This window comes from Barbus barbus (assembly GCF_936440315.1).
Source record: "Barbus barbus genome assembly, chromosome: 27".
Lineage (NCBI taxonomy): Eukaryota > Metazoa > Chordata > Actinopteri > Cypriniformes > Cyprinidae > Barbus > Barbus barbus.
This window is the reverse complement of record NC_136755.1, coordinates 7408929-7429218: the sequence shown is the minus strand read 5'-3', so window position 1 is coordinate 7429218 and position 20290 is coordinate 7408929. Positions and strand designations below refer to the sequence as shown.

General features: G+C 37.8%; 2 protein-coding genes across 2 annotated transcripts; one reads left to right on the top strand and one right to left on the bottom strand.

The window, feature by feature from the left end:
* Positions 1 to 522: 522 nt before the first annotated feature.
* On the top strand, positions 523 to 16872 carry asns (asparagine synthetase). The gene is made up of 12 exons (XM_079381006.1): positions 523 to 688; positions 2514 to 2769; positions 4290 to 4527; positions 4627 to 4812; positions 8103 to 8204; positions 8302 to 8429; positions 9136 to 9262; positions 10780 to 10886; positions 13755 to 13855; positions 13969 to 14050; positions 15243 to 15398; positions 15475 to 16872. The coding sequence occupies exons 2-12, from the start codon at positions 2521 to 2523 to the stop codon at positions 15682 to 15684; spliced, it is 1686 nt and encodes a 561-aa protein (XP_079237132.1). The 5' UTR covers positions 523 to 688; positions 2514 to 2520; the 3' UTR covers positions 15685 to 16872.
* Positions 16503 to 18930, bottom strand: LOC306847194 (protachykinin). The gene is made up of 5 exons (XM_079381007.1): positions 18503 to 18930; positions 17679 to 17781; positions 17512 to 17535; positions 17085 to 17141; positions 16503 to 16969 (listed from the first exon to the last, which is right to left on the bottom strand). The coding sequence occupies exons 1-5, from the start codon at positions 18614 to 18616 to the stop codon at positions 16923 to 16925; spliced, it is 345 nt and encodes a 114-aa protein (XP_079237133.1). The 5' UTR covers positions 18617 to 18930; the 3' UTR covers positions 16503 to 16922.
* Between the last annotated feature and the right edge of the window lie 1360 nt (positions 18931 to 20290).

Here is a 20290-nt window from a genome sequence, read left to right as displayed (position 1 = left end):
TAAAAGCTTCATTTGTCATAAACATATTATGCGGCCCCTCACTTAATGTGGAAAATTTGATGTGGCCCTCGAGTCAAAAAGTTTGCCCACCCCTGGTCTAGCAGTTTTAGAGTAAAACATGTTATGTAAAGTATAAATATTAACATTTTTGCATTTTATATTTTCATAAACTTAAACTTCCATAACGTTTTTGTAATATAATTTTTAGAACTTTTTTCACCTCTACAATAATCTACTAAGGGTCTTCTTTAAAAAGAGACCAACCTTAAGTATCTGCTCCAAACCATTCAAAATGTATAACAATTTAAGTTGGAAATGTCATTTTCAGGCCTATACTCAAAAAGTGGAACCGACAGTTAACAGGTTGATATAGCGGTGGAAAATAAATAGTTAACGATACTTTAACATACATATGAAACAAAATGTCTTAAAAGTAAGGAATCTTTACATCGGCTCTTTGAACAGTTTCATTAAAATGAGGCAATGATGAAATAAATACCCGGATCTCTACGCCCGACAGTCACATGACCTTGAATCGACCAATCAGCAGCGTCTTGTGGAAGACACGAGGGCATCTATCTTTATGCAGAAACACCGCACATGTGTTTCATCAGCTGAGCTTCGCTGAGGAAGAACGGGTAGCTCTGCCATCTCAACCAATATAGACCAAATCAAGCATCTTTTACAGGTATTACTAGTTGTGTGAGATTTCAGTTTGCGTTTTTAATATGGTCATATATGTGATTAGAACATGCCTAAGCCTGTCCAAATGTAAAACCACCGCAGCTCTTCCTGCTACATATGCTTTACGGCTGCAATAAGTGTATTTTAATGTAATAAACGAACAGCTTAACATATATTAACAATGTGCTGAATATTAGAAAAGTCTAGTGATGTTGTAAGGTTACGAAGATTGTGCTGTTCTCCTGTTCAGGCCAGCCATGTGAGGACAGGTTTTACCGGTCAGATATTATATAATGCACCTATTATTTACAGGAAATAAGCTTTTGTGACTATATTAAGCACGCATGCTGATGCAACTAATTCACTCAAGCTGCTGCTAATCATTGGCGGCTAACGTTGGCAGCTTTTACTTTTCAAGAACGAGGAAGCGTAAATGTGACTTTTTTAAATTCATTTAGTTTTTATTAAGTTGCTGCTAAAATCCGCTTCTCATAGTACAAACTACGGTGGCCGAGAGAGCTCAAATAGAAAAAAACGCCTGCAAATTAATAAAACAACTTCAATTTTACAACACACACGCTGCAAATACTCACAACACAACCAAACAAACAAAGGCAATGCAAATAAAATGTATTTGAGCATTTGCGGTGTGTTTCTTTGTTTGTGAACATTTGCAGCACATGCTGTCAAACTGATGACGTTTTCTTGATTTGCAGCGCGTTGAGCTCTCTCGGCCACCGTAACAAACAGTGGATTTAATTGAAAATAATTGTCAAAGCACTGTGAATATAAAAAAAAAAGAAAGAAAGAAAAAGTAGATTATCTTAAAACTTAACTAAACGGGCTGGTATGGTGAGTCTTATCTGTGGTTACATCCTGCCAGTCTTGTATGTCAATCAACCACTGTGTTGAAAGGCCCCGCCCCTTTGAGAGATTGCCCAATCATCAAGTCGGGTTTCAAGGAGGGACAAAAATGCAGGAACTGAATGTCCAATGAGCAATCAGATTTTAATCACTATGGAGCACAATAGTTCCCACCCCCACGGTTTCAGCAAATTGGTTCAGAAGTGAAAGCCTTCATCTGTAATCAACCCCAAAGCAAACAGCTACCACGTGAATCACATTACAAACTTCGATTTGAAGCAAAAATACATGTAAAATTGACACAAGACTGCTAATAACTTTGAGGTAAAGAACTGCAATCCCATGAACATTGCAAATAGTCAAATTTAAAAAGAAAAAGAAATAACTTTTTTGATGTGTATATATAAAACTATATTTTAGGTTTATTTCAAAATATGCGCATATAGATGTATGTGTATGAAGACGCTTCATAGGAGTTGATGGGTCCTAAAGTGCATTTTTGGCTATATTTGCTTGTCTGTATTCTCTGATTGGTGGACATTCTGCAGAATCATGGGTAATGTAGTTCACTGGGAATTCTGCTGTTAAACAATTATCTAAAAAAAATAATACATTGAAATTATGCTGGCTGATGGCTGCATATACCATTGATGAACAACCTCTCAGCACACAGCAGGTCAGTCTTTACTGGTTTGCGAATTATTGTTAAAAATGTATTTCCTTGACTTGGATTTTTTACTTCAGAAAGCAGATTTTTGCACTCTGTAGCACTCCTAGTGAAGCATCATTTCCAGACGGGAGCCACAATGACACATTTAGAAACTCTCGTCCAATGGACGAAATCAAAGAATATTATTACTTCAATGGCACATATACAAAAACATAGTGGTCTTGAATTGGTTGGTCTTATTTGGATATGATTATTTTTTTTTTTTTTACAATTTTATGTTCTTATTAATCCGCAGCATCAGAATGTGTGGTATATGGGCCTTGTTTGGTAGTGATGACTGCCTTTCAGTTCAGTGCATCAATGCCATGAAAATCGCTCATCGTGGTCCAGACGCTTTCCGCTTTGAGAATGTCAACGGTTTCACCAACTGCTGCTTCGGGTTTCACCGCCTCGCTATCGTGGACCAGCTGTACGGCATGCAGCCTCTGCGAATCAAGAAGTTCCCCTATCTGTGGTTATGTTACAACGGAGAGATCTACAACCACATCAAGGTAAGTAGGTTAACATTTTTAACATTTCTGCACCATTTCCTTCTGATTGTATCTGTTTATAAATGTTTCTTCCACTTATGTGCCTGATATCCAGTGCTTGGTGGATTACTTACAAAATGTAGTCCATTACTGAACATAAATTACATGATGATTAATAATGTAATCGGTTACATTTTTAGGTAATGTACTGACTACTTTTAGATTACTTAATATACTCTATTTTTTGATTACTTTTAGATTACTTAATATACTCTACTTTTGATTACTTTTAGATTACTTGATATACTCTACTATTGATTACTTTTAGATTACTTAATATACTCTATTTTTTGATTACTTAATTCAAACATTTTGAAACTGTCTCTTTCAATCACTATCCCACATACAGTAATGTATAAATTTGTAGTTTTGAAAGGAAATGTGGCATACATAAGAAGTGCAGCCTTCTGCATTTCAGTACAGTATCTGTCATCCAAACTGTTGCCGTAGTTTACATCAGGTAATACTACAGTAACAGTGCACTGTTACTCTTCACACTACTTTACATGTAATGCATTCGTACAAAAATAAATGTACTGTATAAATACAAATGTTCATATACTTTTTTTTTTTTTTTTCTATGTCCTATTGACTCTTCTCAACAAATATCAGATTTGTTTATAAAACATTAATTTCCATGGTTGACTGTCATGGTGAAAAAACAACTAAACATTTTGACCAGTGTGGCTCACACGATGACAAAAATACTTTATATTTTGGTGGCCTTGGCCAAATTACTGCCACGATAACTAGGTTTTGAAGCATGAATGAAATTTTTTGGGTGGGTAACTACATTTTGCAGATATGCAATAAAGTTCTGAAGCTCCAGCAAACAGTTGCACTCACAGTTCAGAGAATGTTAAGAGAGACGCTGTAATATACGTACGTTAATGTAAAATAAGACTACTTTTTGATTACTTTTGAGATAACTATTCAAATCACATTGATCTGAATAGGATTGTTGTAGCATATTGATATAAAATACAAATAGAAAGAAAATGTGTTCCATTCTTTAACAACATGAAGTGCATTAAACATCACAAACCCCAGTTCGTAACTTAATGAAAAGCTAATAATCAATTAAATCTTAAAAATGTAAAATAAATAAACAATCAAAATAAAACGCTTACTAAAGAATATTTCTTATTTATGCTGTGTCCTCAATTTTCTGTGTAATTACAGCCATCTGAGTGGCAAGCCTGTGTGTGCAGTTTCACAAATCTTAGTTTCCGAACGAATATAAGAAAGAAGAATCTATTAATTATGAATAATTTACTGACATTGTGAATATCAAGTCATCATGTAATCAATAAAGTAACTAGTCTGATTATGAATATTTAAAAAATGGAATATAGTTTAATTACAGGTGTTACATTTAAAAAAAAAAAATCTGATTACGTAGTCCAGATTACATCAGTTACTTCCTCTTATATCCCTTCATGGTTTACCATAACATCTGTTGTCCAATCTTATCTTTATAGATGAAGGACCACTTTGAGTTTGATTATCAGACTAAAGTCGACGGCGAGATCCTTCTGCACCTGTACGATCGCTTTGGAATCGAGAAGATGGCCTCCATGCTGGATGGCGTATTCGCCTTCATCTTGTTGGACACGGCTAACAGGAAGGTTTTCTTGGGCAGAGACACGTACGGCGTGAGACCGCTGTTCAGACTGCTCACCGACAACGGCTTTCTAGCTGTCTGTTCTGAGGCCAAAGGTATAATGAATGATGGAAAACTAACTAGTGTTTTTGCTCACTTTGAGAACAGAATATGATTTAAACAGCATTGTTTTATCTTTGATTTAATCCAAACAGGTTTGCTAGACATCAAAACCTCCATGTCCACTCCTGCGAAGATCACTGCCTTCCTACCGGGACACTTTGAGGTGTTTGACTTGAAGCTCACTGGAAAAGTGGAGTCTGTTCAGATGGATCGCTTCCACTGCTGCACAGAAGAACCCAAACACGCCACCTATAACAACCTGGAGGGTCTAGGCACAGGTAGATGCCAGATTCAGCATAGGAGTAGTTCATAATACTTATGTTTTAAGCTGTTTGATAGCATCATAAAGAGACCCATTTTTAACCCTATTTCACCAAATAGTAATTAGGCTTGTGACAAATTTTTAACAAAACTGTAATTTTAAATTGAGCAAAACCTTACAGATTTCATAATTCCCAATATGAATACATAACAAATGAATACCTCACATTAATAGTTAATAACTTATGCAATTACTATAAGTATGTCCGACCTTACCTGAATACATACACAATACACTCACATTATGTGTTGTGTAGCAAATCTCAACTGCTTGATTATATCGCTGAAAAATATAAATTAGCCAGTGATATATTTAACTCCTGGATTTAAAGTATATCCCACTTTATGTAATACAATAATACAGTACACTCACATAAAGCAATATATACTAGTAAAAAAACAAAACAATAATGCAATAATTTATTTAATATACATTTATTTCATACTAAGTCTACTTCAAATCATATTTTGACATCACTTAAGACTTACTAATATAAAATTATAATTCAACTGACTCTGAGTATTTCTTTATTGCACAATGCACATTTCTTTATGCCTAAAATGTGTTTTAATATCACTATTAATAAGGATTGCATGATCTCTGAATAATGTCTTTAAATGCAAGATATATAAGGCTAGATTTACTAACGGCTTGCACCAGCGCAAGCCGTCTTTTGGCATTAAAATAGTACTGTCAGGATTTACTAAAGAAGGGCAGTCTTTGGAATTAGCGCTGAAAAGACAGTTATTTTTGTGCCTAACATTATTGAATGCATTTGAATATAACATTTGTGCTCGTCAAATTACTGGTATTTGCACCATTATTTAACGCCCAAAAAAAGCATTTCTTAAATGGGCGGTAATTTGCACTGCTCTTGATAGATTGCGTCATTATGGAAACGATCTTTGTTCTTTAATGTGTGCATTTAGTAAATCACCTGCAGACTTTTCCCCTTTTACGGAATTGCGCTCTAACGCTAACTTGCTCAGTTTAGTAAATCTGGCCCTTAAAATGTACCTGAAAAGTATCTCTAGTTGCACTACATCCGCACAATTAAAGTGCATTATGCACAAAATTAGTTTTTCCAATTTAGCAGACTTTAAGTATACCAAAAGTAAAATTGCTGTGTATTTTTATTAAGCAAATACACTTGCATTTAGTCATTTAGCAGACGCTTTTATCCAAAGCGTCTTACAAATGAGGACAATAGAAACCATCATAACTAACAAAAGAGCAATACTACTAAAATGATGATAAGCACACAGGGCCTTATTTATAAAATGTTGCACAGAAACCATCCTAAATTTGATCTTACGATCGCTTCTAAGATATGCGTACGTGCGCTTCATAGAATGAACGTACGAACAGAAATCGTGCGTACGCGTCTCTTTCAGATGTGAAATCTATGAATCGCAAATGATCTTGAACTTAAAAAAAAAAATAAGTCGTGACGTATTGTCAAGTATGGTTACCCATACTCGAAATTGGTGCTCTGCGTTTAACCCATCCAAGTGCACACACACAGCAGTGAGTAGTGAACAAATCCACACACACACCGTGAACATACACCCGGAGCAGTGGGCAGCCATTTATGCTGCGGCGCCCGGGGAGCAGTTGTGGGTTCGGTGCCTTGCTCAAGGGCACCTCAGTCGTGGTATTGAGGGTGTAGAGAGCGCTGGACATTCACTCCCCCCTGCTACAATCCCTGCCGGCCCGAGACTCGAACCCGCAACCTTTCGATTACGAGTCCGACTCTCTAACCATTAGGCCACGACTTCCCACAACTTGCACGCAATTGAATGGTTTCAGCTCTCTGCCTTGTAAACGACTCCTAATTAATATCATTAACATATAAAATATCACCAATCATCATAATTTAGAACAGCGAGCTGCAAGAACAGCTTATATTTTTTAAAAAACCTGTAATACTCCGACAATAAAAATTGCGTACATCTGCTCAGACCCTGACGTGACGCTAAGCACACTTCCACGTCAAAGACCGTCTTTATAAATATGAACATTGGCATGGATTTAAGCGTATGCACACTGTAAGATCAAATCTGTGCGTACACACGCTTTATAAATGAAGCCCACAATCTAAACCAAACTAACCTAAAGAGCACTGATGCACAATGAAATCTTCATACATTCATGACACTTTGCACCTTCGAGTGCTTTTAAGACAGCAAACAGTTTGTCTGAAGGATTCTGTCCAGTAACAGCGAGAGATAACAGCAGTCCTTGTGACAACGGTAAAGCTCCTCTTAAGAGCTCCAGTATCTTGGGGTATAAAAGAGGGTATAAAATGACAGCTTAGAAGGCATGAATGTCTCCTTTCACCGCTCAACCTGACTGTCTGTCTGTCATGTGCGCCAATATTACAGCCTGTCACTCTGCACTAATGACAAGAGCTGTTAAACGATACAGCAACCTAAGCATTTAGACACTCGTGTAACACTTAAACGTGTGTCAATGTCATTGCATTAGATAACAAAATATCAAAATTAAATATCATCCGCTGCAGGAGCTTTTCACAAAACACAATATCAAACAAAAGTTGACATTCAGATAATTGGGGCATGACTTTAAGTGAATAAATACTCAAAATATTTCTTATTTCCAATTCTGCTGTCCGATTCAGGTCTTTTAAAATGAAATGAAATGTAAAAATTGCTAAATTAAAAATAAAATTCCTAGATAGTTAAAATGGTGGTAAAAAAAAAAAAAGAGAAAATCAAACAATCAAATGACAAAAACATTTAAATGAATAAAATAATATAAAAAAAATTAAATGGATTATGTATATATAGCAGACCTCAACTACCTGTTTTTTGTTTTTTGTTTTTTTTCTTGCAAAATGTAACTGTTTTTGCCCAGCTCTTTATATAAAGTTTCATATATGTCTGAGTTTATCTGCATGCATACAGTATGCTTAAATAGGGCGATTATACTATATAGAAAATCTCAAATTCTTGATTGATTGTATCGTCACAAATTTCTATAAAAGTAATATAATATTTACACAACATGCAAACTGTTATTGCCAGTTCTAATCTTCTAAATACAGATAAGGCATGAAAAAAAAAAAAAAAAATCAAGAGTTTAAGTTATTTTTTTTGATTGTGGAGTAGATAAATGAGGAACTTTCTTCTGGAAGCTCCCGATCTCTTTAGCATGCATCTGCCTACACCACCATTTACTGTACTGTCAGTCTAATCTAAAGAGAAATTAATTTCTTTTCATCAGGCTTTGAACTGGAGACGGTCAAGAGCAACATTAGGATCCTGTTTGAAAGTGCAGTAAAGAAACGCTTGATGGCTCACAGAAGAATCGGTTGCCTGCTCTCAGGTGCCTGTGCTCATTCAGTTATTTGCTGTGATTTACTGGTTTAGTTACTCTGGATTATTTTCTCACATTCAGCCTGTCCGTGATGGTTTTTTTCCAGGTGGTCTCGATTCAAGTCTGGTTGCTGCTACACTAGTGAAACTGGCCAAAGAACAGCAGCTCCGGTATCCCATTCAGACGTTTTCCATCGGTGCAGAAGACAGCCCAGATGTTCTTGCTGCTCGCAAGGTCAGTCACACTGAACATGTAGCATTTCGATTGCACTTTACAGCTCCATAGCCTGAACACTGGAAGCATGTTTTGGGAGTATAGAAAATGTCAAACCAATAGAGATGCAATCTAAGGTATTTTTGTGAGATTAAATGTTTGATTTTAAACTGGTCTAAAATAATATTAACCTACCATGAAAGTAGCTAATTTTAAACTCATCAAATGTTGCATCACCAATAACAATGAAAAAGTTTCATAATCTTTAGAAATTATTTGCAATCCAGTTAAGTAAAAATATTTTTAATTAACATTTTATTTATCAGAAACATTGTGTGCCACATTTTTTATGCAACCTCCATTACGACATTCCTCAGAATTGTGACATTAAAGATGTGAGATTTATTTGGTGGTTTTCAGCATGGCAGGAAGATGATTCATCCCATTTCATTTTATTATTATTTAATTTTTTTACACCCACTGGATTAATCAAGCTTAACCTTCAACTGAAAGTTGTTTAAAAAAAAAGATCTTTATCTGTTATAAAATGTCTAGAAAAAGGTTAGAAAATCGAAATGGCTCAAATAATATTTATTGTTACCGTCTGAGATTGACGACTTTTTCCAAAGGTTGACCGTTAGAGAAAGATGGAAAGAATGTCATGCCTGTATTGTACCCTGTTCATGGGAATGGTAGCAGATATGTTATGCCTGGTGTTGTGTGGCAGGTGGCAGCACACATTGGCAGTGAACACCACGAAGTGAACTTCACACCTGAGGAGGGGATCCGTGCGCTGGAGGAAGTCATCGTTCACTTGGAGAGTTTTGACATCACCACTGTGCGTGCCTCTGTCGGTGAGTACACAAGTTCATCAAACTAAATGGGGGGGGGGGGGGGGGGGGGGGGGCATTTAGTTCCTTCATTTAATAAATTTCTTTGGAACACAATGTGAAGTTTATTTCTCCTCTGCTTGTCCGCATAACAAGCACGACCCACAGTGGTAGAATTTTTAATAACGAATTAATTTCTCTTTAACATCTGGTAAGTGTCGATGGTGAAACTTTCCTTTTGTCACTGTGCCCATATTGAGCTGGTCGGCTTTAAGGTTTATTTCACCACCATTCCTCTGCTCTGCTCATGTGACCACATGAATTCTCTGGATTAGAGGTAATGGTGGTCTGAAACTGAAAACTGCATCATCAGCATTACACTGCTTAGAAAGTTAGCAGGACAAAAGGTTCAGCACAAGGCAATCTCCCATCGGTTTTCACTGCTCACTTTCTTATGGTGTCCTTTCCCTTCATTGGGATTAAAAAGGCTGCTTTTAACTGCTTGGTAATGCAACTTCATTTATATATTTTTCATTTTTATTACTTCTCCTCTTCAGCAAGTTGCTGGATTTGTGGTATCATTCATATTTGTAGCACAGAAAGTGTAGGATGACTTGCACGTTAAGAGCTTGATACCTGGGGTTATTTGATTTGAACTGAAATGAGAATGAGCAACAGCAGCCATGCTTGACCAAGCAATGTCACTATAGAGTCTGAACTACAGACCCGCCCACTCCCGCAGAAATATATCTTATCTGGTCCCGCTCCCGCCCGCATAAAAGTAATCTATAAAGATTTTTTTTTGTACATCGAAGAAATTTACATGAAATGGTTCTGTAACATCTCCTAAGCTCCACAACATCCCAGCATAAACACTCCTGATGAAATATTTGTTATATAGGCTAAGCATCAACATTCACAAACCACTGTTATTTTTAACCGAAAAGCAAGCATGGGCTGCTGCCAGCATGGTTAGGCATGGCAAAATGCGAGCAGCATCACTAAAAGCTGACATCTCAGTTCATCGCGATGTCATAAAGCTCTGTTATAACAGTGAATCTTTCATCATTGTGGTGAGTCACCTCTGACTGGCCATTGCATTCCAGAAATCAACAGCTGAGTCTGTGATTGGCTACGTTGTGCAACCCTTTAAACACGTGTTATAAATAGAAACTCTGCCTAGCTTTCGCATGTTAATCATTTTAATGTTAATATTAGTTGTTCCTTTTGCTTTTGTGCAACACATATATACATATATATATATAACAATTTATATTTTTTAGACATGTTATGTTTAGATCATTTCTATTTTGCGGGAGTCCCGTGAATAATTTTATTCTCCCACATCCCGCGCACACACACAAGTCTCATCCCACCCGCACTCGCCCATCAAGAGTTGTCCCGCGCCGCACACTGTTGCATTGGGGCCCACGGTACTCCCGCAGGAGTGCAGGTCTCTAGTCTGAACTCATAGCCACTAGATGGCAGAAGTGTTATGCAAAAAAAAAAAAAAAGGATGTGGTCTGTTTGTTTGTCTGCAGGAATGTACCTGATATCAAAGCACATCCGTGAGAAGACAGACAGCGTTGTGATTTTCTCAGGTGAAGGCTCGGATGAACTTACACAAGGATACATCTACTTTCATAAGGTACATGTTATTGTATTACTTAGGTGTGAACTGAATTTGATGTTTTAGGACGATTCATTGCATTTTAATTGCAATTACATGAAAATGTATTAGTTTAAAATTATGCAACTTAGCATTGCTTGGTTCACTTTAGTACATCTTTATATGCAATTTCATAAATATATTTTGTCTATTCTATTGAAACTTGTAATTACACATTTGTAATGAAGGTGCAGTTTTGTTCATTTAAAATATTAACTTATAAATGTAAATTGATGTGTAATATTAAATAACAGTAATGTGCTTTGTTAGTCAACACGTCAAAAACTGTGTACTTGTCACTTAAGAGTATTAATGCAACGATTTAAAATGTACTTTAACACTTAATTAGATTAGATTCAACTTTATTGTCATTGCACATGTAAGGTACAGGGCAACGAAATGCAGTTAGCATCTAACCAGAAGTGCAATTAGCAGAGGTACAGGATATACAGTGGCTACAATGTTACATATGTACAGAAATATACAGATAAGGCAGTAGTACTATGGACATAGTTTACAAGTTTTTAAATACTATCAGTATGATATACAGATGGGTGATGTGAACATACTATACAGATGGATTGTGCAGTAAATGTACACTATGAGCAAAAACTATTAACAATTACAAATGGATATGAATGAGCTATAAATTTAAGATATATAAACACTAGTGCAATGAACATTGAAAGTGCATAGAAATAAAAATTTACAGTACATAGTACTCAGTGTGTAGATTGGTTGTTGTTTTTTTTTTTTTTTAATCGATTTAATGATGGGGAGGGGTGAAGAGTTTGTAGTGGTGTGTGAGGGGGGTATCATTGGGCAGAGTTTAGTAGGGAAAAAGCTGTTCCTGAGTCTGCTTGTCCTTGTTCGGAGGCTCCTGAAGCGCCTCCCAGAGGGCAGTAAGTTAAACAGTCTATGGTCAGGGTGAGATGAGTCCTTAAGAATGCCGCGAGCTCGACGTAAACAGCGTTTTCTCTGGACGTCCTCAATGGCAGGGAGTGGTGTCCCTGTGATGCGTTGGGCGGTTTTCACCACCCTCTGTAGTGCCTTGCGGTCAGCAGCTGAGCAGTTCCCATACCAGACTGTGATGCAATTGGTCAGGATGCTTTCAATTGCACACCGGTAGAAGTTCAGCTGGATGATTGGAGACAGGTGGTTCTTCTTCAGTGTCCTAAGGAAGAAGAGGCGTTGGTGAGCCTTCTTGACTAGGCTGGATGTGTTGGTGGTCCAGGTCAGGTCCTCCGAGATGTGGGTTCCCAGGAACTTGAAGCTGGAGACACGTTCAACAACCATCCCGTTAATGTGGATGGGGTCATGCGTTCCACTTTTCTTCTTCCTGAAGTCCACAATAAGTTCCTTTGTCTTGCTGGTGTTGAGGAGCAGGCTATTGTCAGCACACCATGCAGCCAGGTGCTGTACCTCCTCCCTGTAGGCAGTCTCATCGTTGTCTCTGATGAGGCCAATCACTGTGGTGTCGTCAGCAAACTTGGAGTTGGATCCATGCACAGGCCTGCAGTCATGGGTGTAGAAGGAGTAGAGAAATGGGCTCAGCACACAGCCCTGTGGTACGCCGGTGTTGAGTGTGATGGTGGTGGAGCAGGTGAGGCCTGACCTAACATGCTGAGGTCTGTTGGTCAGAAAGTCCATAATCCAGCTGCAAAGGGAGGTGTTAACACCCAAGTCTCCAAGTTTAGTGGTCAGCTTGGAGGGAATGACTGTGTTGAATGCTGAGCTGAAATCAACAAACAATATCCGTGCATATGTATTGTTGTTTTCCAGGTGTGTGAGTACCGAGTGCAGTACTGTGCCTACTGCATCCTCAGTGCTTCTATTGGTTCTATAGGCAAATTGGTGTGGGTCCAGTGTGGGTGGGAGGCAGTTCTTGAGGTGTGCCAGGACCAGTCGCTCAAAGCACTTCATAACAATGGGTGTGAGTGCTACGGGGCGGTAGTCATTCAGGCACGTTGGGGAGGAGTGTTTCGGCACTGGCACAATGGATGTGGACTTAAAGCATGTTGGCACCGTTGCTTGGGTGAGTGACAGGTTGAAAATGTCTGTGAAGACCCCTGAGAGCTGCTCTGCACATGTCCTGAGCACACGTCCAGGAATGCCGTCGGGGCCAGCAGCCTTGTATGAGTTGATCCGGCTCAATGCTGTGCAGACATCTGTGGAGGTGAGTTTGAGGGTCTGATGGTCTCCTGAGAGTGTGATCTTGGTGGCTGTCTCGTTGTTGTTGTTGTCAAAGCGAGCATAAGAGTCATTTAGCTCATCAAGGAAGGAGACGTCTGTGACCCTTGGAGTGGAGTTGCATGGCTTGTAGTCACTGATGACCTGGATGCCCTGCCACATGCGCCGGGGGTCAGAGTTGGAAAAATGCTCCTCTACCTTTAGCTTGTAGCAGTGCTTGGCCTTCTTGATGCCCCTCTTCAGGTTAGCCCTGGATATGCTGTAGGCCTGAGCGTCATCTGATCTGAAAGCAGTGTTGCGGGCTTTCAGCAAGAGCCGCACTTCCTTGTTCATCCATGGCCATTATAGTGCACTTTTTAAAAGTCTGCTTAAGTGTTATTAGAAACAGTCGTTAAAGTAAACTCGTTTAAGTACACTTAAGTGGCCATTTATTTCAGGAATATTACTTTATTGACCATGTGTAGAGTTTTTTTTTTTTTTTTTTTTTTTTTTTTTTTTTTTTTTTTTTTTTATAAATATACTTTTAAGATTGAAGTACGCATTCAGTACAATTAAGCACAATTATTTGGACTTCAATGTTCAGTATATGAGTCTTTGCTGCTGTATTTTGTGATGGTTGTGCTTTTTCGCTGAACGTTTCTGTCTTTTTTAAATCAGGCGCCATCACCTAAAGCAGCTGCAGAGGACAGTGTGCGTCTGATGAAAGAGCTTTATCTGTTTGACGTGCTGAGAGCGGACAGAACCACAGCTGCACACGGGTAAAACTAAATGTCCTTTCCTTCTCTTCCCACAGAAAATTGGTAATTGGTCATTTTTCACAGTATTTGTCACTGCAAACTTTTTTTTTTTTTTTTCTTATTGTCTTCATTAGACTGGAGCTGAGAGTGCCTTTCCTTGACCATAGATTCACAGCGTACTACCTCTCTCTGCCTGAAGAGATGAGAGTGCCTAAGGTGGGTTTTCCTGACAGCTTACCTTCAGTGATGTATCAATACCAGGGCTGTCCAAACTCGGTCCTGGAGGGCCAGTGTCCTGCAGAGTTTAGCTCCAACTTGGCTCAACACCTGTATGGAAGCTACTAGCTATGCCTAGTAAGAGCTTGATTAGCTGCTTCAGGTGTGTTTGATTAGGGTTGGAGCTAAAGTTTGTACAACCCTGATCTATACTCATGTCAGTTCTTGTTGCTGCTGCTCAGTTGGGGATTCGATAAACCCTTAAGCCTGTAAAGCCTGACATATAAAATAACAATTTAGTTTTTTAGATATGGAAAGGTAATTGAACATTTAGACAAATCTTTGTTGGGTATCATGTTCACTTCAATTTTATTCAGATGCCCAAACTGAGCAAAAATATGCAATTTGGTGCAGTTGCTAATATTTATATGGTCAACAAATAAGATGAAGTTCTGTTAGTTTCTAATGTAAATCAAATGAGATCTTTATAATAGTATAACAGACTATTTGCATAAAATCGTATAAATATCAGTTGTTATATTTAAATGCTTAAATGAAAGCTCTATTTTTCTCTATTTGATACTCTTAACGTGTGTTTTCAAAAACAAAATTGTCTCAGTCCAGTAAGTGAAGAGTTAATTTGCAAAAACGGATTACTACGTTTTTAACCATTTTCAAAACTTTTTTTTTTTTTTTTTTTTTTTTTTTTTTTCAATTAATCTCAATCAAACTGCAGCTGGGTTATTTTTGATCAAGTTAAAAACAAAAAAAATACAGCTAACTAACACACAAAATTGTGGTTTTATGTTATGTTTTTGAGTTATGTTTTTGCAAATAAACTCTTCAGGTGTTCATCTTGAATATTTATAGTTATTCTTGCTTTCAGTTTTAAAGTTTAAATCTGTAAAGATTTCGCAGCAAAAATACGTGGACCACGACCCGAAGTTGGATGTTTTTAAAATGATGCTAAAAGGCCTTTTACATGCTGCTGTAAAAAGAATCAACCAGATAACGGAAGGCATGTAGTAGATTGTGTACAATAGGTTTTGATCATTTATTTAGAGGCCTTACGAATTATTGTATTAGATATGATACAGTAGGGTTTAATATGAGCAATAGTTTTTGGTAGTATATTTTCAACATTCACTTTAGTGGTTTTTGTAATCCGACTGCACTTGTTTGATCGGAGCAGGATGGTGTGGAGAAGCATCTCTTGAGGGATTCGTTTAAAGGGTTGAACCTCATCCCAGATGAGATACTCTGGAGGAGGAAGGAGGCCTTCAGTGATGGAATGACATCCATGAAGAAATCCTGGTACACCAGCCTGCAGGAGCACGTCGAGTCTGAGGTACTGCACATGACACGGTGATTTTTAAAGCCTCTTCACCGTCATCTCGTCTTTTCATTTTTCTTTTCTCTCTCAGGTGAATGACTCCCAGTTGGAGAACGCCAGTAAGCAGTTCCCTTTCAATCCTCCCACAACCAAAGAGGGCTTCTTCATAAGGAAGATCTTTGAGAAGCATTACCCCGGCCGCTGCGAGTGGACGCCACATTACTGGATGCCCCGCTGGATCAAGGCCACAGACCCCTCTGCCAGAACCCTGGCCATCTACAAGCCCGATAAAGACCAGTAATCACATCAAGCGTCAGACCTTACCATAGAGACCTTGTTGCCTTAAAATATTTTTTGCCTCACCTTTCTCTGTTCAATTTACTAAACCATCTTTTAGGTTGTTTTTTTTTTTTTAGTCTTTCCTAAACGGAATTGAGTTTATTTTAGGTCAGTTTTTAAAGGTTGGAGTGATGCTTTATTTTCAGTATCCTGGCCAAATTCCCTCTACTGGCCCTTGTCTATCATGGCCTCCTAATAATCCTCCCCATACACTTGATTGGCTTTGGGTGTACAGCAATACACAAAGCGCTATATAAATGCATCATTCATTCATGCAGTAGATTTCAATATATTTTAAAATGTAATATATTCCTGTGATCAAAGTTGTATTTTCAGCATCATTACTCCAGTCTCTGAGTTGAATGAATGGCTCTGTTAAAGTTGAGGGTTATAAAAAAAAAAATTTTTATTATTGTATTTTTTGGTGCACCATCACTTTAATCTGGTTTTAAAAAATGTACTAAGAATTACAGCAAAGAACCGTGCATGTAGTTTGAATGTTTAAAGAAACTGCAACTTCCTATGCTGAACAATTTAAGACATTTTCAATTAAATTGGAGATTTCAATGTATGACAAATGCTGAAGCTATCTCTGGTAATGGTATTGATAAAGCCTTTCATCAAAACAGCAGGATGTGTTCTTTTTTTTTTTTTTTTTTTTTCTCATCCGTCGCCTTTGAAAGTGTACTTGTTGCTGTTGAAATACTCCTAATGGCATGTAGGTGGAGTGAGCGCCATGCACCACTCATTCAACGATACAAGGAATTAAAAGTTCCACCAATAAAGAAAATATTTTTAATATGAAGCTACAATCACACAGAGATATTAAGGTAGCAAAACCTTTACTCGTAGCAGTGACAGGACATGACATCACACCTGGCCTGGTGTTATAAAACAACATCTTCAGTCATGATGAAAACATTGAGGCACTATGTATTGACACTGTCAGCACAAATCTCGGAGTACCTTAGGAGGGACAACGCTTTGCTCTAACGCTCCACAACACCTGGAGAGATGCTGTGACAGAATTGAAATGTCTGATCCTTTTTAAATGATGGAAATGAACTGCCACAGGTGCCAGTTGGCCATATTACCACAATGTGAAATTTTTATTTCCGACCTGAATAAAAAATAAAAATCAATGAATATCACAGAATGAAATGATCCTTTAGGAAGCGGATGTGAGGATGATTAGTTTTGTTAACGCCTTTTGTCGTAGATCTGTACTGTTCCCCATTCATATGATTCTGTGAAGAGAGAAGGTCAAAAGATCATCAAATTTTAAATCACTAGTAGTTCTATTATTACTATTGTTATTAAGCAGCTGTTCTAAACCTAATATAGAGCTTTTGTAGTTCCTACCTGGCTCCTCTTGGCTTCTTTTACCCATCAGCCCCACAAAAGAATTGATTTTATGCCCTAGAAGACAATAAAGGGAACCAATTTTATATAGAGGGAGAGATGGATTGACATAGATGCGATACTGTTGAAGTTTAGAGTGCAGTTGAATTGATTTTATTTCTTTACAGAGGTGTTGTTATACTGTGAAAATTTAGACCTTGAGGATGTGAGTTTTGCATTAAGAGGAATCATGTGTCTCTAAAACTCTTAAAGCTGAAAGTTTTCTCTTTTGTTCTACAGTTGTAAAAAAAAAATCCCCTTTATGTTAGTAAAGAACTCTGGAAATGTCTTTGCATAATTGTAAAGCTCTTGAAGAGACTGCTTTTATGCAAATGAAAGCATTTAGCAAATAAGATATGCATTGTATGCAGTAGTGGAGGTCACTTACTTTTTCGTGTAATCTGTGCATTTGCTGTGGAGGTGGAAGAATGAAAGAGATGTGAGTTATAGGTCAAAAAAAAGTTTTAGAATTTGCTGTGTTCTAGTTAAAACAGCTCAAAATCTGATTTGAATTTTTAATGTCAAATTAGGGGAGATATAGGAGTGTGGTCTTACCAGAGGACCGTTTCCCCATCAGACCAATGAACTGATGAGGTCTGGGTTTCCTGGTCATACGTCTTAATATCTCTCTGAAGGGATCCGCCTGAAGCCACTCATCCTACAAAAGATGATTTGATTATTGAACATCAGACCCCCGGCAGACAGATGCCACTCACTTTAGAAGATCACTGGTATACTTTTATACACAAACAGTATTTTATAACTCATCCCAATACAGAATTCACCAAATTTGATGATTTTTCACCACAGTTTTTGAACACAGAAATACTCTACGAGATACAGTAGTTGCATAGATGCAGTTTATGAGCACAAAAAGCATGAAAGACATAAGTGCTTGGCTGTCCTCCAACCCGCAATGTCAAATGGGAAACGTGCACTCCATTCAAACAAGCAGTAAGAGCATTGACTAATTCAGCACTGGACAGCGATCCGTGCGTATTGTGCTCGAGTCCCGACAGTGATATCTAATTAAAACATCATCCATGTTGCACATATTACATGACACTATAATTAGGGCTGTTACTGCAATATGGTATTCAATTGCAGTAACCCCCCAGGACTCTTTTAAGATTTTAAGTCACTTGTTATAAAGAAAAATGAAGTGATATCAACATCAATGTAATTATTACTATTATTATTATTAATACATACTAAATGTACTCAATGTAATGACTATTTGATTAAAAAAAAAATATGCGTTTTTAATTTTGGCATGCCTACTAATGAAAGGTCCTTAAAACCAGCCCTAAAACTGTTACACTAGATTTTATTTGGTCTAAAAGACATGTTTAGATAACAGTAAAAGATGAAAAACTCACCTGAACCTGATTGCTGCCTGTCCAGTAATCAATGTCTTCTTTTGGACCCAATTCTTCTCCAAAAACTTGGCACAAAACAAGAAAAATCACTACAGCCGGTAAAAGAAATTTCATGTTGCACCCAGTTTCCTTTTCTTTCCCCAAAGCACTTCAGAGTATAACTCGCGAGCTATTGTAGGGTGTTCTGTCAGCTGCGCGTGAACGGTGTCCTCCACATATAACGGAGTTCTTCTCTGCGTCCTCCGGCACTGACTCGCGCTCGCGGCTTTATAGCAAAGCAACAGGGAGGTGACAGGTTCCTTCCGACGCTTAAAATCGATAAAACAAATAAATGTATTAGTCAGATTGCTTTAAAACGCACAATGACGAAAAGCACTCGTCTTTAATATTTTGCTCATGCACATGGAGGAAGTAGCTAAAGTTGAAATGGACGCGCTTTGGGCAGTCCGTGACTTTATGGACGTGATCGGTATGTAGACTGCAGACAGGTGACGTTATGATTGGCTAGTTTGACGCAGGTTTTAGGAAGTCCCGTCTACAAGCGAGCAAACATGAATGCAGAAGACTTGTTTTGCGTCAAAGGGAGGTGAGCAACTCTAGAAGGGTCTTGGAAATGTACAAATGAGAGGAACTAAACGAGACACAGTCTCTATAAACAGTATATTTGGGGTTCTCGACATTGAAGTCACTTGTTATAAAGCATTGTACCCATTTTCTTTTTAACAACCACTTTTTGTCTGTACAGGAGTCCTTTGAGAGGATACTATTCTTGATAATTCAAGTTCCTCAGATGCATTGACTTTAAAAACATTCTCCTGTGGCGTCAGGCTATAAAACCCCTTTTGGTTTCAATCTTTATTTTTAAGAGTAGGCTCATGTTTGACACATCCCACAAAGCTTGTGTGCCATTTTTAAAGCATTGAGTCTCTAATGGAGGCAGGTTAAATTCATGTTTTTGATGAAAAGCAGGGAGAGGACCCACGGAGGGATGATTTCCATGAGAAAGGACTCTATACAGCCCAAACGGCACTTCAGAGTGCCTTTATCAGCGACAATGATGTCTCTTTATTTAATCGTGTTAATATCATGTGCATATTTTTTTTCTTGCTAAGATTGCCTGACACAACTGAAACGACCCCAGCAGCAGTGTGAGGGTCGTGCGTATTTACTGATCAATGTGGTTTTCACACAATGTCTTTGATTTTCATTTTACAGCTGGCCTTTAGTCCTGCAGCATTTTGTAGGACTGTTCAGATATCATTTGTAGCCAAATGTCCAAACAGCTGATAGAAACATCACAATAATCCACATGACTCCAGACAATCAATGAATGTCCTGTGAAGAGAAAAGCTGAATTAATCCATCATTAAGATGTTTTAACCTTAAAGCAATGCTTCTGACCAAAATATGAGTCCATAATCCATTATAACACTTCTTCCAGTGAAATAGTTGTCTTGTGTTTGCTTGTAAACTGTGCTTGATCAGTGCATATTTCTCTCCTGATTCAAAATTATAGATAGACAATGTATTTTAGATGGTTTTAAGTTATAAATGATGGATTTGTTTCTTACAAACATGCAGTTTTTCACTTTGCAAGATGTTATCTGATGGACTGGATTGGTGTGGATTATTGTGATGTTTTTATCAGCTGTTTGGACTCTCGTTCTGACGGCACCCATTCACTGCAAAGGATCCACTGGTGAGCAAATTATGAAATGCTACATTTCTCCAAATCTGTTCTGATGAAGAAACAAACTCATCTATATCTTGGATGACCTGAGGGTGAGT

Excerpts from the sequence above, each read along its gene's own strand:
- asns (XM_079381006.1), top strand. The coding sequence starts at position 2,521 with ATGTGTGGTATATGGGCCTTGTTTGGTAGTGATGACTGCCTTTCAGTT. Across the intron at positions 13,856-13,968 it reads AGAACCACAGCTGCACACGG|ACTGGAGCTGAGAGTGCCTT; the intron begins GTAAAACTAAAT and ends TGTCTTCATTAG. Across the intron at positions 15,399-15,474 it reads AGGAGCACGTCGAGTCTGAG|GTGAATGACTCCCAGTTGGA; the intron begins GTACTGCACATG and ends TTTCTCTCTCAG.
- LOC306847194 (XM_079381007.1), bottom strand. The coding sequence starts at position 18,616 with ATGAAATTTCTTTTACCGGCTGTAGTGATTTTTCTTGTTTTGTGCCAA. Across the intron at positions 17,142-17,511 it reads TGCACAGATTACACGAAAAA|GGCATAAAATCAATTCTTTT; the intron begins GTAAGTGACCTC and ends ATTGTCTTCTAG. Across the intron at positions 16,970-17,084 it reads AAGAAGCCAAGAGGAGCCAG|AATCATATGAATGGGGAACA; the intron begins GTAGGAACTACA and ends CTCTCTTCACAG.